This window comes from Caretta caretta, chromosome 8 (genome assembly GCF_965140235.1).
Source record: "Caretta caretta isolate rCarCar2 chromosome 8, rCarCar1.hap1, whole genome shotgun sequence".
Classification (NCBI taxonomy): Eukaryota; Metazoa; Chordata; order Testudines; family Cheloniidae; genus Caretta; species Caretta caretta.
Genome location: NC_134213.1, coordinates 7,594,388 through 7,611,822, shown reverse-complemented (window position 1 = coordinate 7,611,822; position 17,435 = coordinate 7,594,388). Strand labels below are relative to the sequence as shown.

At 45.3% G+C, this 17,435-nt stretch overlaps 2 protein-coding genes across 4 annotated transcripts in view; both read right to left on the bottom strand.

Moving 5' to 3' along the window:
• The window catches only part of RNF130 (ring finger protein 130), an 88,900-nt gene extending 83,344 nt beyond the window's left edge, over positions 1–5,556 (bottom strand). Inside the window, exon 1 of one of the 3 annotated variants that reach the window (XM_048860792.2) lies at positions 4,808–5,556. In XM_048860792.2, the coding sequence (XP_048716749.1) occupies positions 4,808–5,075 (268 nt within the window). In that variant the 5' untranslated portion in view covers positions 5,076–5,556. The remainder of the gene's footprint in view (positions 1–4,807) is intronic. The other 2 variants (XM_048860793.2, XM_048860791.2) reach the window with 2 other exon arrangements.
• A 6,716-nt stretch (positions 5,557–12,272) lies between these two features.
• The window catches only part of FLT4 (fms related receptor tyrosine kinase 4), a 102,681-nt gene continuing 97,518 nt past the window's right edge, over positions 12,273–17,435 (bottom strand). Inside the window, exon 30 of the mRNA XM_048860009.2 lies at positions 12,273–16,521. Within this exon, the coding sequence (XP_048715966.1) occupies positions 16,302–16,521 (220 nt within the window). The 3' untranslated portion in view covers positions 12,273–16,301. The remainder of the gene's footprint in view (positions 16,522–17,435) is intronic.

Genomic DNA, 17,435 nt, shown 5'->3' with positions numbered 1-17,435 from the left:
GAGATTCTACCACCTCCCTAGGTAACGCATTCCAGTGTTTCACCACCTTCCTAGTGAAAAAGTTTTTCCTAATATCCAACTTAAACCTCTCCCACTGCAACTTGAGACCATTACTCCTTGTCCCGTCCTCTTCCACCACTGAGAATAGTCTAGAACCATCCTCTCTGGAACCACCTCTCAGGTAGTTGAAAGCAGCTATCAAATCCCCCCCTCATTCTTCTCTTCTGCAGACTAAACAATCCCAGTTCCCTCAGCCTCTCCTCTTAAGTCATGTGTTCCAGTCCCCTAATCATTTTTGTTGCCCTTCGCTGGACTCTCTCCAATTTATCCACATCCTTCTTGTAGTGCGGGGCCCAAAACGGGACACAGTACACCAGATGAGGCCTCACCAATGTCGAATAGAGGGGAACGATCACGTCCCTCGATCTGCTGGCTATGCCCCTACTTATACATCCCAAAATGCCATTGGCCTTCTTGGCAACAAGGGCACACTGTTGACTCATATCCAGCTTCTCGTCCACTGTCACCCCTAGGTCCTTTTCCGCAGAACTGCTGCCTAGCCATTCGGTTCCTAGTCTGTAGCGGTGCATTGGGTTCTTCCATCCTAAGTGCAGGACCCTGCACTTATCCTTGTTGAACCTCATCAGATTTCTTTTGGCCCAATCCTCCAATTTGTCTAGGTCCCTCTGTATCCTATCCCTGCCCTCCAGCGTATCTACCACTCCAGCGTATCTACCACTCCTCCTAGTTTAGTATCATCTGCAAATTTGCTGAGAGTGCAATCCACACCATCCTTTTATAGATAAGATAAGATATTGAACAAAACCGGCCCCAGGACCGACCCTTGGGGCACTCCACTTGATACCGGCTGCCAACTAGACATGGAGCCATTGATCACTACCCATTGAGCCCGACAATCTAGCCAACTTTCTACCCACCTTATAGTGCATTCATCCAGCCCATACTACTTTAACTTGCTGACAAGAATACTGTGGGAGACTATGTCAAAAGCTTTGCTAAAGTCAAGAAACAATACATCCACTGCTTTTCCTTCATCCACAGAACCAGTAATCTCATCATAGAAGGCGATTAGATTAGTCAGGCTAATTAGGATTATTCCTAGAGAACCTGGTAACAGACCTATAAAAGAATTCTTCCATCATAATTATTCAGTATTGATGTCATAAAGTAATCTGTGGTTTCCCATCAGTACCTATTTTATTATCATCTCTATATTTAGAAGTTACATATTCTCATGATAAAAATTAAGTACCTAGCTTTGAGTAATGTAAAATAAAAAAATATATAGTTCTTGGGACAATGAGAAAAGGACCCAAAACACATGTAAGTGGAGAACAAAAGAACACAAGAGATATTCAGCCTTTATATTAAATATATGTATACTTTTGTAAGAAAGTTATGTTGTATTTCCATTTTAGGGTAACTGTGACATGCCATACCATTCAAGTTACACTAGCAATTTACATTCACAGAATCACTTTTGTGAATTACCATCTAATCATGTAAAGTTTATCTGGGTGGAATACAGATTTTAAAACCAGATATCAAATTCACACAAAAGTTTTTAACTAGGCAGAGAGAAATCAAGTTGTCTTAATGTGCGTACTAACAGGACAGAGTAATAAACCGGAAGTATTTCAGCTACATATGTGGACAGAAAAGAAGGGAAAAATGCACAAGTTTAAAAAAATTGCAAAATGATGCAACCACATCTTTAACGTCTGGGAAGACCACCACATAATTGCATGGGACTACAGCATCTTAAAAAATTTGTTTTAATAGCATATAAAAATATTGAGTAAACAAAGAGCCAAGTCATAAAAACTACCATGAGGAGTCCCACTATGGCAGTAAAGTATCTTCAGGATTGGTCCTAATGCCACTATATGTGAAAGAAAGTTACTTCTCTATATGCAATGAGTCTACAGTGCACTGAAGTAACATTTGCACACAAAGAGAGGCATTTCAGGTCCTCAACACAGGGATGCTCTCAGTATATGCATAAGCAAAGTCATTATGCTGAGCACTCAGGTTCATGAAAATTCCATGTAAAACACTGATTGAGTGAGCTGCTACCAAGCCCTAATTTCATTATCAGTAAATCTGCATATATAAATATCACAAATATAAGGTCTTTTCTGCTTAGCCTAAGTGACAGGTAAAGAGTTGATGTATAGACAAGATTACAGTCCTAGTTCAGCAAAGGATGCACTATTTATTCTGGTTTAAGAGCTATTATTACCTTCTAAACAAACTCTTGCACCAAGTTAAATAGACAATGATCAAGGTATTAGGGCAACTGCTAGTAGCAGGAAGGCATTAAGGCTCACTTATCAAATACAGCAATAGTACCAAGATAAAACAGAACCCTAAAGACTATTTATAAGCGTGCAAATTGGTATGTTAGTTACAGCTTGTGAAATAAATATTTTAATCTTCTCTACTCTAAATGAATAGTGCAATCCTATTATTTTTACCTATGGGAAAATGTGCCTTTGCACAAATAAAGCAACATATGCAAGATTTTAACAGAGCAGTGTAAAGCACTTCATAAAAGAGATTAAAGGAACAGTGGAAGACAGTTAGGTCTACCTTTATAGGCTTCTCTTGACAAGCTGAAGGACAGAACTGAACCTGTTCAGCAACTGATGAAATATCAAACATTAATAATTACAGCATGTCAGAACTGAAATAATTCAGGTCTGCAATTTCATGATTCACCATGCTACCTAGTTGAAATTATTTGCCATATTATACTTTTAAGGCTGTTTCATGGACATGCTAAGGTTTTATTTAAGCTTTTCTCTTGTTATTTCAGTGAAAATACTATCATCCTTTGACAAATGCTTTCATTAACTCTTTGGAGATGACTATCAGAAAAGAAAGTAAAAAAGATTGCTAAAATAGAATTAAGGATTGTTTCATCAATAATTTTTATTGATAAAAGATGCAGCACTTTGCTGTAAAGGAAATCCAGATGTCAGACTCTTTTATATACTAAAAGCAATATATGTTAAAAAGAAACAATACCACCTATAAGACATTGTTTTACATCTCCTTCCATTTCACCAAGATCACTTGACAAGAAATTAAGATGCTTTCAGGGCAGGGAGGGGAGGGGGGGAAGAATGGGAGAGAACAGAGAGGTCAACCACCACTGGAGGGCCTTTATTTGAATTCCAAATCCGTCCCTCCCAGTGCCCCTCAGGAACAAATCAATCAATGGTTTTATTTTGACTGTGATAAAAAAAAAAAAGTGTTTTTCAGAATGTGGTATTCTAGCATGTTCTAAGTAACACTTAGAAAAACTCTAGTGAAGCTCAGGGCTTCAACTAGACCAGCTAGTACGTGCTAAAATACAACCTGCCTTGACATTACACTAGTCTTTTAAAATATATTAGTTACCACATCCCAAAATACAAAAAAATCTTCTCATATTTTAGCCTACTCAAGGCAAATCCTATAAGTGGCCTTCAGCATAAAAACATAACATTGTGATGTTAGGATTTGTGACAGGTAATTATGACAATTCAAAATATTTTTTCAATTCTTTTAAAAATGTATATTTTAGGTTCCGTTCTCTCCCCCCACTCCCAAATACTAGATATTAATTTCTGGGTTTACAGTACAAGCACTAGAAGATTATTTTATATTCCTCTCTCTCTAGAAGTTCAGCATCCAGAAAACATGCTAGGAACCAGATATGATCCATCAAATAAGTCCATCACCCAAGAAAGGTAGCAGCCTGCAAACACCCTGTGATACATCATTTAATTCAAGAGATACCATTTAAAAATTTTACTATTTTGACTTGCTCAAATATTCCTACTTAATGGCTTTCGTTCCAGCCTTGACAAGGATTAGTATCATTAAAAGAACATGAATAGGTTAATATTCTCTAAGAATCTCACATTTTATTTATCAGAATGTAACTAACAAAAAAGTTAAAGCTATTACATTCACATTTTATTTAAAATGCTAATATCACTAGTTACAAAAACAGTGCACACATTAATAAAGGATGAAAACTGGGTAAGGTGTAATTACACAGAGACACATATGTGGTGTATTGCTTGTATCAGATGCAAGCATACTGTGGGTGTCTGAAACACACCAGGATGCAAGCTTGTTGACGTCAACCATCCTGTAACTGCAAATACATTGAAATAAGGTTAAGTGTACAACTGACTATGTTATCAAGTGGTTTTATACAGTTAGACACATCAAATTCTCCTGATAAATAACTAGTATGGAAGCTCTGAGATAAACTGTTTGTAGCAATTTTGACATTGGAGATTTTGCTACATTACTTTGTTTAATGCACTAATACCTAATATCTAACACTGCCATTAATTCAGAAAGAATGCATGAGTCTTGACATGACTTAACACTTGCTGAACCCTGTACAACTGCTCAGTACTAACACACTCAAACAGATTATGAATATTCTAGCAAGGGAAAGTCCTCCCTCCTCTTCTTTGCCAGAGCTAACAATGAAAATCTGCAAGCCTTACACACAGATAACTGCTCTGTCAACAAGATACCAGATAGCAAGTGAATGATTTACTCTGCGATCAGATTAGATAGTTTACTAGTCACCACAGCACAAAAAAGCATCAGCCACGTTTATTTTGTTAGTAGCTGTGCTTATTTTGTGCGCACTACCCAACATAATCTTACTCAATAATCAAGCATACATCGAAAACCCAGAAACAGATCTAGGATACTTTCAAGGTAGAGCCTCTCCGTTCACAATAAAGGAAAAGTGGTGGTCAACGATATTTACCTCCGTTGATAGGCACTGGTGCCAGAAGCAGGCCTTTGACCTCCACTTTGGGGGAATCCTGCCCGTAGCGTCCACGATCGATCCTTAGTAACGTAGGGCTGACTCGGTCGGGGCTCAATACAGTCACGTTGATGAGGGCTGTGTAATATGCCTGACTGGTATTATCCGCGCTAGCCAGCAAGACACAGCAGTTAACCAGGACCCAGACGGGCAAGGAAGAGAGACGGTTCCAATACTGTGAAGTCCACTTCGCGATCATCATCTTCATCCGAAGTCTAACGAGCCCAGATGCAGGTTTAAAGCGTCTTCCCAGGCCAAGGCGCCGCCTCGAGCGCAGCGCGCGTGGTTATTCCCCCACGCCCAGACAGGGGCCGCGGGCTCACCGCGCCGGCGGAGGCAGGGAAGCCCTCGGGCCCCAGGCAGTCCATCTACGGGCCAGCAGCAGTGCAGGTGGCCCCGGTGAGCTACCGACGAAGGGCCCCGCCCCGCCCTCCCGAACTTGGGCTCACAGCCTCGGGCGGCTCCTGCGCATCCCGCCGCGGCCCGGCCCCCGGGGCTCAGCGCAGGGCCGGCGCGGCTCTAGGCAGCCCCCGGCGGAGAGTCCCGCGCTGTGCCCGCGCGGCTACGGGGATGCCTACGCGGGCTGGGGGGATGCGGCGGCGGCTCGCGGCCCCCCGCTGCGGGTCACCGGGCTGGGCGCGGAGCGGGCGCCGGCCAGCGCGAGGGGCGCCCGCCGGGGCTGCAGGTCTCCTCCCCGCGCGCTCCGGACTCCGTCGGGCGCTCTCAGCCCCTCCCCCCTCGCTTCAGGACCCCCCCGCCCCTCAGACTCGCAGCCTCCCCCGCGGGCGGGGATCCGCTCAGTGCCGCGGGGGCTGCCCCCTCCGGCCCGGCCGCTCCCGCTGACGGCTACCGCTCCATGCCCGGCTCCGCAGCTCCCTCCCCGGGCCGGGACTCCGAGAGGCGCCGACCCGACCCGACCCGACCCGCTCCTCAGGCAAAGCCCGCGCCCGGCGCGCGGACCCCGACAACCGCCAGCTCTTACTTCCCCGACTGCTGCGCAAGCGCACTGCGCCCCGCCCCCGCCCATCGCTATGAGGGGGAGGCGGGGCTCTGGAGAGTCACACCCACGTGGGGGCGTGGTTAACAGAGAGGGGGCGGTTCTGCAGGGAGTCACACCCACTGGGGGGCGAGGCTACCTAGAAAGGGGATGGCTATTACACTGAGGGGAGGTGCCTGGAGGTGAGGCGGGGCGGGGCCAGTACAGTCAGGAAAAGGGGTGGAGCTAGCAGCAGACTGCTGCACCCCATGCCAGAGGGAGTGGAGGAGCTGGGGAGAAAGGGGTGCGTCCTATGAGAATCCTCCTAGCTACTTCCTTTGAGAGGTTGCAGGGGCTCCCTCCCAGCTGGGAAGTGCTGGGAGCTGCACCTTCTGATGCCTCGGTGGTGGAGCAGGGGTGGCAAAGCTGAGCAAGACCTAAGGGAGGGAGGTGTAATGGGTCTCTTTGTCAATGGGCCTTGGAGAGAATGGGCCTGGGGAGAGAACTGCCCTTCACCCATAGAGATAGGTCTCTTCTGGTTGGGACCACATGGGGATAGTCTCTGGACAACAGGATCGGAGTCTGCTCTCTGTTACTTCAGTGACTCACCAGGGTCAGTCAGGGTTCATGGTATCATATGGATGAGCAGGATCTTGCCCCTCTGTCTCCAAGACTGCCTCCTCTGCCTTAAATGTACTGAAAGGAAAATCAGAAGGGCATAACAACGTCCTCAGGTTAGACTCTCAAGACTTTGAGCTGAAGCAGCATCTGATCTTTGACAGGCTCAATTTTCTTAACAGAAAGAAAAGGAGTACTTGTGGCACCTTAGAGACTAACCAATTTATTTGAGCATGAGCTTTCGTGAGCTACAGCTCACTTCATCAGATGTATACCGTGGAAACTGCAGCAGACTTTATATACACACAGAGAATATGAAACAATACCTCCTCCCACCCCACTGTCCTGCTGGTAATAGCTTATCTAAAGTGATCAACAGGTGGGCCATTTCCAGCACAAATCCAGGTTTTCTCACCCTCCACCCCCCCACACAAATTCACTCTCCTGCTGGTGCTAGCCCATCCAAAGTGACAACTCTTTACATAAAAAGTACTCCTTTTCTTTTTGCGAATACAGACTAACACGGCTGTTCCTCTGAAACTTTTCTTAACAGAAGGATTTGCAAAACATAATTGCTGACATTTTTCCTCAGAAGCCCTGTCAGTGCCTCTAGGACATAAACTAGAATTCAATAGACTATTAAGAGCCCTAAATACAATGGCTGGGCCATTTTAGATACTCTACAGTTAATATAGTGAAGAAATACTTGACTCTACAAACTCAGTTTTCTGATTCAGGGATTTAGACATAAGGACAAATGCTGTGCCTAGAGCGTCTCCATTATTCTTTTAGCTTTTTTACCTCTAAGATCCAGAGCTCTGCTGAGTACCAAGCCAATCAGTGAGCATGATTAAAAGCACACGTCTAAAATGGAAAAAATGTGTTGTATGCATGGGAGGAAGGAGGGGTGATGTGGGAAAGTAAAAAATAATTTGGCCAATTGAAACTAGAAAGAGAATTTAAGTAGGTTTTTCACTACGGTGTAACAACCTGATTTGGAATTTGGCCAGGACATTTGTCCATTCCAGCATGAGTTGGCTTTTGTTTTCTGTAGAAAAATGAAAAAATTTACAACTACCCAGATGTTACTGAGTTAAATAAATATTAATATTAGATTTCTTCATTTAAATAACATCATAGAAGTTCCAAGGATCTGGGTCTGTGCATGGCTACAGGAATAATCAAAAATAAAGCACCAAAAAAAAAACAAACAAAAACCCTTCCAGGCCTCACATAGGCAAGTATTTGAAACTCCACAAAACTTATTTGTATGGGAAGGAAAACTAATTGTTTTTGTATTTGAAACTTATTTCTGGGAAGGAAAACTAGTAATCCAGTATTTAAGTCTTCATAGGACCTTTGTTGAGAATACTTTCTGAATTCCTGAGCAAATAATTGTGCTGATGTTCTTTTGCAATATGCACTCCCTGATGACTTTACCAACAGCTGTGGAAGGCCTCAAGATAAGGGTAGTGATTAACCTTAAATATTGTGGTTAAACTGCTCCACTCTATAACTGTTGTGATGCACCTGGTCACAGATGCATGTGAGCTAGCAAAGAGAAAGAACTTTCTGTATTTTCATTTACTTGTAACCAGGCAGTTAAATTCTGTCCTTGGAAATGTCCGTGTAACTTCCAACGAAGAAGTGGGAATCACATGTGTGCCTCTGAGAGCACAAATTGGTCCACGAGGCCCACTAAAGGCATGTAACTTGTGGAATTGTAAAATCCTCTGAGATGCTGTTTATGAAAAGCTCTGTAGAAATGTCAATACAATGCAGGAAATGTCTTTGAAGCAGCAGTAGAATGTTCTGCTTTCACATCATATTTTTTTCCCCTCTCCTGCTTGGGAAATGCTGGGTGAAGAACCACAATGATTTCACTAATGGCCTCTAAGCATTTTACAAAACCTTTCATCCTGTATACAAGGGGGAGGGACTACAAGGCAAAAGTAATGACAAATGCTTATATTTCAATAATGCCTTCATAGGTAATGTTTCAGAACCCTGTCTCATCACACTTGGAATACAGATGGTAGTTTAATTTTATGGGCCAGCAGCTCTGTGGTGTTTAAAGCAAACTCAGAGTTAGCACTTTTACTGTTGAAATACTCCTTTTCCCAGAGCAGTCCTCAAACAGCTGGATTCATCTTGGCACTGGTGCAGGCACCAGCCCCAGGACAGAGGAGAGGCAGTTTCCTCCTCCCCTGTTCAGTGGCAGCAGGGGGTGGGGTGGCCCACAGTGCGAGTTTGGGCAGCTTGCCAGGCTGTGCTAATTTGTGTCCCTGCTTCAATGGCTCCTATGCGGCTTTGTAGGGGCACAGAATTTCTGGGGCGAATGCCCCGCCACACACTCCTGCTCCCAGTCTGCTTCCTCCAGTCCATCCCTTCCCCAGAATGCCCCCAAGCCCAAGGGCTGTTGTGAAGGCAACATGGTGCTGATGGAACTGGCTGTGCTGGAGGCATTCCTAGGTGGTCCCTGACACCTGCTCTGTAGAGCATTTCTGCCAGCTGGAAGGAACTACAAGGCAGGGATGAATAGGGGTAAAGCATGTAATAGCAGGTTTTTGCATTTCTATAGAGAGCCTGGTCTGGAGGTGTGTGCAGCGATGGACCTCAGGAGATGCTAATTTCTCACCCTGGGTCTTGATGTGCGATGCTGGGACATCCACTTCCCTTCTGTATTTCAGTTTCCTCAGCTGTAAAGTGGGGATAATAATAGCAACCTCACAGGGAATGTTGTGAGGATTATTTGGTTAATGTCTGATCCAGCACTTTGAAGGTATAAGTATTAGTTGTTATGACTATGCTTCCATTCTTCCAAGGGTCTCAAAGCACTTCATAAGCATCAATTATTCCTCACAACTCTCCTGGGGATGAAATAAGAATTCTCTCTATTTTACAGCTAGGTAAACCAAGTCACTGGGACATAAGCTGCCCAGGGTCACACAGCAAGTATCAGAGCTGGGAATAGAACACAGGTGTCCTAACTCCCAGTCCCCTGCTCTAACCACACTAGACTATACTGCCTCTAAATTTCACTTGAGAATTTCTGCCTTTTCCCTCTGCCCCTTTTCTATGTGTTACTTTTATTTCCATTTAGTACTTCCCAATTCATGAATCTCCTTGTGGGTACTACATTCCATCATCTCTTCCATGTCTGCTGCATATTGTGGGCCTCATTCTTGAGCACCTTCACCTTGCATCTTATATCGTCAGTAGCAGTCTGTGCAAAGTAGGTGTACACCATCACCAAATCAGAATGGTAGATCACTTTGCACAGGTGTGAATGACTGCACAAGGGACCACCTTTTCTCTTGTGTTTCAACCCTTTTACACCACTCCAGCGGACCTGGCCACTGGAGAATTTCCCTAGGTAGGGCAAATCTCTCGCTAGCATACAGCTGGCATAATGCCTCTCTGTCACACCCCCTGTAGCCACAAGCACTGAGGGCCTAGTTAGGAAAAATGGGGCATGACCTTATGGCTCTAGGTAGTCAAATTTAAAGTAGAGCAGTCTTAAGGCATTAATTACAAAGGGGACTGAGCAGGACCCTGGCCAACCTGAGAAAAAGGGAAAGGTAGTTTAAAGCCATATTTGTTCTCTTACACCCTGTTTTTGTGCCAAGGACAGCACAGCTGCAAGGAAGCATTAAACCCAAGAGGCAGGCAGTTCTGAATTGTACCCCTTCTATGCCTGGAGAGGCAGCACTGGCGAGTGTACTTTCCCTCTTGCTCCCCACGAGATGCAGCTACTTGAAGAGCTGCAGGGAGTTTTGCTGAACTGGGTTGTCACAACGTCATCTTTATCTGCTGTCCAGCATGTGAGGGTTTGTCTACGCTGCAGTAAAAGACCTGCGGCATGGCCATGGCTGGTCTGGGTCAGCTGACCGAGGCTCACGGGGCTTGGTTTGTGAGACTAAAAAGTGCAGTGTAGACATTCTGGCTCAGGCTGAAAGGGGTGGGGTCTCAGAGTCTGGGCTCCAGGCTGAGGTAGAACGTCTACATTTCAATTTTTAGCCCCATAGTGCAAGCCAGAACCAATTGACCTGGACTCTCAGAATTTGTGCCTCAGATTTATTTTTATTTTATTTTATTTTTTTTTGCAATGTAGATGTACTCTGAGGGCCTGTTTTTTTCCACAGATTCAGAGATTTTGCAAGCTCACCCTATTGTGGTTAAACAGAGGAGGCTGCCAGGGTTCGGCTGGCGTTAAAGGATATGTATTTTCAGGAAACGTTCATACTTTTTCTTAACTGCACAAATTTCCCCAGTGAAAGAGCTGCTGAAAATTTCCGTAAAAGAACATCCTTCCTCTACCCCAGTGTAAGAGGCCTACATTTCGTCCTGGTCTTTACTTTTTATGGTACAAACATTCTTTGTCAAAAGTTTCCTCCACCTCCACCCTTTTCTGTCTCTGTCTCCTGTGTACCCCTCCACAAAACTGGCTTCCAATCTGCAGTGCCTCACCTGCCCCTGAGCCGTTTCCCATCCTGTAGAGGACACTGTTAGAGCTACAGCACCACCTAGGGGAGTACTGGAGAAGAAAAAAATTCTCACCTACTTCTGAGGGCAGCTAAGTGGAGCTCTGCAGCCCACAGCGGAAAGGGGTATGACAGGGGGTGGGATTCACAGGGAGCAAAAATGGAGCTGGAGGGGTCTTGAGACTCTTGATCATGAGGTCAGGAGAGCTCACCTACGGTAGGGTGTTTCTGACAGGGTGCTTTGGGGCTCGCTTTGACTTTTGCCAGCCAATCTCAGAGCATCACCATATTTGGAGGAGGCCAATTGTACATCCTTCTAGCTCAGCCCAAGGGCATCAGAGCCTTCCCAAAAGTGGTGCCCCCCCAAGGCCCCAACCCCAGCCAAGCCGTAAGCCAGAGCAGGGCCAGGGAGCCCACCCCCTTCCTGCCTGTGGTGGGGCCAAAAGCAGCTCCCTGCCCACCCCCCCGGAAGCCCTGCTCAGGGCAGGTGGAGGGACCCAGGCTCCTCACAGCTGCCTGTGTGGCTCTCCCCGACCCAGCTCCAGCCTGGGGAGGTGCCTCAGAGCCACAGCCTGGCTATGGTAAGAGCTGGGCGGGCAGCTGTGGGGAGCTACAGCGCAGACCCTCCACCTGCCCTGGGCGGAGGGCCCTGGGGGCAGGGACATGTGCTGGGGACTGCTTGGGCCCCCCGACCAGGGCAGGTGGAGGGTCCGTGCCACGGCTCCTCACAGCTGCCCAGGCTCTCCAGCTGGGCTCCAAGCTGGCCTGGCCGTGGCAAGGAGGAGGGGAAGGGGCGGGGTCCACCCCAGTGAAAAGTGGACAGGACAGGCCCCCCCACTTTTCGGCGCCACTGGCTCAGCAATTCTCAAACTTCATAGCACTGCAACCCCCCTCTGACAACAAAAATTACTCCATGACCCGAGGAAGGGGGACTGAAGCTTGAGCCCTCCCAAGCCCCACCACGGTATCTGGTCAGTATTTTAAGGGTCTTGCTGAGTGAAGCTCTTAGTTTTCAGGTCACTGGTTCAGATAAACATACTTATCCAAAGCGTATCCGGCTTTATCCAAGGATCTCATGAGAAAAGACTAACTTTCATCCTGGAAATGCCACAAGAACAGCTGTTTCCTGCCTGAAAGGAGGAAATGCAAAGAGACACAAATGTGAAATAATAAAACCAAAACATGTTAATTGATCTGAGTTAGATTGCAAACAAGCTTTGGATTCAACCTCGAGTTTTGTGCGAAGACCACAGTCATGCGACTTAGCAAGGACCAGCATCTCTGTAGCTGCCGAAGCTATGTAACTTCAGAAATGACAGAAAGCAGGTGAAAGTTATGACTTTATTTTATTTCACATTTAGATATTACAACAAAACTCTTAATGACAAAGTTTAACAAGTACTATAGGAGGAGAGGGGGAAAAAAAGCAGTGTTCTAACTGGTTTAATATATAACTGAACTGTCAGAGACAGGACTCAAATAAAGTGATTTTAAAAAACCCACAAACACTCCTGTGTAACACAGAGAGAGAGAGAGACACACACACACACACACACACAACATCCACTTACACTTGCACACAAACACACTTATCCATTCACACGCAACCCCTGTTATCCTACTTGCATCAAAGGCCACTTCGCCGAAACGTTCAATGCTGCTGTGGTAACAACTGGTACCAGCTTAACATATTGGCATATAAAGGAAGCATTACTTGATTCACATGTATGCCAATGGTTTTGATTGGGGGTGTGCATATGTATGAGCAAGTAGAGAATCCATGCCCGTGCTCTGTGTCAAACACTTTATTTTCATGAGAGAGGAATGATCTGTAATAACTAATGAGTGGTAAAAAAAATGAAACTAGCAGGATACTGGTCATTTTTTATGGCATAACAACAAATCTCTTAGTCTCAAAAATTAGGTTCAGTTAAAAAAAAAAGAGTGAGGGTGTTGCTAAACCTAATAAGTACAGAAATTAAACCAGGGGTTTTAAAAATTGAAATTGTCTACTGCAATTGTGGAAGCCCAAACATTGCAGCATGGGGCTAGTGCATCAGAACCGAAAATGAAACAGCCATTTCGTTGCTCAACCTAAGTTGCAGAATGTAAAAAATGGCAGATATGATGAAAACATTGATTTTTAAAACTCTCAATTTTAATAATCATGGATGGTGGCAATAACATAGGAAAGAATGTCAACTTTTTACACTATCATTTTAATCTTGATAGTGTGCTTTTAAATGGCTGAAAATACAAGTGTCTATACAACTGTGCATGGTCACACGTTACATTGATACTACATCAGAGGGAGTGTCTGCAGAGTAGACAGGTTTACTCATATTATGTGTATGTTATGTATGTATTACTGTTGTTGCAAATATAATAGGATTTGATTCCCACACCCCTCCTGTCTCTCCATCCTAAAGAGGGTACAAAGTATAGGAAGCAAAGCAAACCTCTGCTGAAATTGTATGACTGCAACATTCAAAATAAAAGGTCATTCCAGCTCCTTGCCCTTGACCTGCAGATGGACTCACCCGGGCTGCCTTTAAACAATGGATTTCAGTGCAATAACTTTTCCATAGACTGATGCTTGTGTACATGTACATGGAATGCCCATCCACTCTGTATTCTGAATACAGAAGCACAGAAAGAGTGTGGCTCATAGCCTGGTTATCATCACAAGCAGTTTCAAAAAGCCCTGGACACACTGCTCTGGAAACCTGTGCTAGGACCCTGTTAAATGTGGGGTTTGCTAGTACATTTTCATCGGATGGAGAAGGCCTTTTGGCCCCTTTATACAGTGGCGTTTTATTTGTTGTTTTATCAGTAAATATTTTTCGGCCTTTTTTTGCAGCTGAAGTGTATTTCCAGGTGAAGTCTTTCCTGTGGCACATTGAAGGCTGGCAGGTGTGATGAGTATAGTCAGGACAAAAAAGGCTGGATCTAAAGGATGCATCAAGAGAGTGGGCTAAATTCAGCCTGGGTTTATGCCACAGTGAACCAGGCACAGAATCAACCTCCCCAGTGCCAAGGGCCTGCTGCAGCTGAAAAAGTGGGTGATAGTACAGGACATGGCCTAGGCACCTAGAGGATGCACTGATTCAGTGTCTCTCCTAGCAGCCTCCATCAGTAGGGTTCCTTACTTGAGTCATGACCGCAACTTAAAGCTACTCGAGCAGCTGACAACTGTGGGTTGAATTCCCACGGGGTGCAGTGGGATTAGCAGGCACAGGGAGGTATGAGTTTTGGGGAATCTCCTCCAGCTCTCTGATATGCACATCATACTATAATTCCACTGACACAAAAGGGAAGAACAATATTGTGGTGGACTGATTTTGTGCCTTGCAGATGTCTATATGTAATTTTAAAAACAAAACCACCTACATTCCCATTCATCAAGTAAACTCACAGCCCCACACTTGTGCAGAGAATTGTAATCAAACAGACAAGACATTGAGTGTACCCACGACATACAACTGAAGGTGGGAAAGGTACAGACAATGGTAGTGCCAGCTTTGTAAATGCACAAAACCCTCTTATGGAGGAAAAATATAATCTGGAAAAATATATCTGATACCAAAATAATAATAATAATAATTAATAATAAAAATAAAGTCAAAACAAAACCCTTAGTTCTATACATAGAAGCCTGGCCTGCAAGCAGAATTCCTCTGGTGCTGAGACGCCAAAGGTATAGGGAGCTTCTGCCTCTGAAAGGTGTGTAGGATGAGATGCTAAAAGGAAACTCACAAGCTGCTCAAATGAGCCTCTTCACAAAGATTTCTCTGACACTTTTGTGAAGCTGCTCTGTGGCAGGGAGAGGAAAAGCAGGTGGGGAATGGCAGGGAACCAGAACAGAAATGTGTTTAGAGGAACTGCACAGAGAGTCCACATAGCTTCTGAGCTCATGTGATTTCACATAAAAAAGCCACTGACGCTGCTTCTGTAGAAACCAATATTTCTTGATCCCACACCTAAGAAAGCCCATTGGAATGAAAGACAGGTTCACTATGCTGGAGACTCTGGCAAAGTGCTGTGATAGATGCTGAAGAGGAGTCTGTCTGAGGTGTGGTCTCCCCTTTGGAGATCCTGCTGGGGCAATGGCTGAGTGGCTGCTGAAAGTGGATGCAAATGTATGTGAAGCCAATACAGTCTATCCAAGTTAATAGCACTTACCAGACCCACAGCGCAGGGTTCTCTCTTCCACTGCAGTGATGCCAGCAAACAAAGTGATGCAATTAAAGGGACCTTATCTTTGTGCTTTGTATTCTCCATTGTTCATAAAACCCTTACAGCTCATTGCAAATAAAAAGGTCACATCCGACCACTTTGATCTTTTCTTTTCATCAAACACTGATTTTCCCTCTGTGTTTAGAATCCAGCTGAAATTAACATGACTTTGTTTTGTTTATTTTCTAACTGGAGCAACAAACTATAGCAGGGCTCTGAGGAGGGGGATGGTTAGTTACTTGCTGCCAACATAGAGTGTATAAAACTTGACTTTTTCACAGGGTCTACAAAAACAGTGGATATTTCTCTGTCTTACTGGGGTGACTTTAGCTATTAGCTGATAACTGTTTCAGGGCTTGTTGCTTTAAGGTGGCAAAAATAATCCCCCTGATTAGAGATAAAGGCAGGTCTCCATTGCTAGGGATGCTAAATGCTTGGGGATCATTCACAAAGGAATATTGGTGGGATTGGATGAAGTAGTTTTGAGGGGCCGGGAGTGCTTTTGTGCCTACTGAGTTACACACACATTGGTATGTTTACGGGGAATATCTGAATCCACTGGGATCCTCTCATCCATCGCTCGGAAACGTCCTGCTCTTGTTGCTGGTACCACTTTGTCAGTCTTCCCTTTTGTTCTGTCCCTCTCCTCAGTGGCTGAAGTCATGAAGACTAAGAGAGTAGAAAAAACAATCCAAAGGAAATAATTTAAGGCTGCACATCAGGAAGAGTCTTGACTCAGACATCTATTTATATCTGACCTGAAATGGGGCTTAGTGAGTGGAAACCTATCTGAATAGAGGCTGGATGTGGAGAGGAGGTTGCAGCATTCAGCACAGATGCACACTAACCAGTGGAATTAGTCTGTCTCACCCGTACAAATAAAACAAAACATCTGAATCAGTGATGTGCTCTCTCCCGTGCCTGTGTGGATCAGAAGCTGCATCCCGAGTCATCAGTCTGTAATTCCAAGGCGTTCTCGCTCCCTTTCTCCATCTGTTTGGTGGGGATTTCCTGCTGTGGTTTGTTCTAGGTTGGAGGGGAAGCTCCGTATGGCAGTGGCAATGCAGCATGAAGGGTGGAAGGTGGTGTCTCGGCATGGTGTCTCCGCAGCCTGTTCCTGTTAATACTGCTCTGAGAAGAAGGACGCATGGACAGCGGAGGGACTGGCCCCCTCTCCGGGTGGGGTGTAGCTGCCGTCCTCTGAGTGTTCTGACAGTTCCCCATATTCACTGTTGTAAAAAGTCTGGCCTCCGACCTGGGACTGATACAACGGTTGACACCTGCCTCTCAGGTCTGACTGTTCCACTGCCAACTCTGCATTTCGACTGGGCCCTTTACTGCTGTTAGCAAAGAGAGATGCAGAGAATCAGTTCAGAGCAGTACTGGAGAAACCCAGCACCTCTCAGAGAGGCTTCCCAGCATCAGAAAGAACCTCATTAAATAGCTGTTAAAGCACGGAGGCAAGGGGGGCATTCAGGAGGACACTCTGCATGCTAACAAACAGCCAATAAGCTAACAGCCAGCTCTCTGACGCCCAGCGTGCTAACATCTGGGGCACCCACCACACTGATATGCAGCACACTCAGGCCCCAGGCCTGAGACTGGGCAGGGGTGCATGTGTTAGAATCTTCCCACAGAGGCTGCTCTATGGAGGTTATTTCAACTCAATGACTGAACTAGTCTTTGTGGGGCCCTTATGTCCAGAGGAGGATCCACAGGTCCCACTCCCTGACCTGCCTCCCCCTCCCCCTTCTCCTCAGTGTGAACTGCCAAGCAGGGAGACCCACACCCACCACACACATTCCTGCATCCAGTTCCCTACTGGCTCTGCTGCAAAGTAGCCTTTTGCAGCTGCTTGATTATTATTATATTGTTTTAGGCTTGCAGCTGGGAACCCCAATCAAGTTTCAGGACCCCATTGTGTCAGGCACTGTAGAGACAAGTAACAATGAAGACAGATCCCGCCTCAAGCAGCTGCAAGTCTAGGTGTCAGACAGGATGCAACAGGTGGCAGAACAAACCAGGTGGGGGAGGGCAGGAGGACAAGGTAACAACATGAACAGATTTCAGAAGAACAGCCGTGTTAGTCTGTATTCGCAAAAAGAAAAGGAGTACTTGTGGCACCTTAGAGACTAACCAATTTATTTGAGCATGAGCTTTCGTGAGCTAGTCTCTAAGGTGCCACAAGTACTCCTTTTCTTTTTGCGAACATGAACAGAGTTCAGCAGAAAAGCAGAAATCTCAACTTACCCCC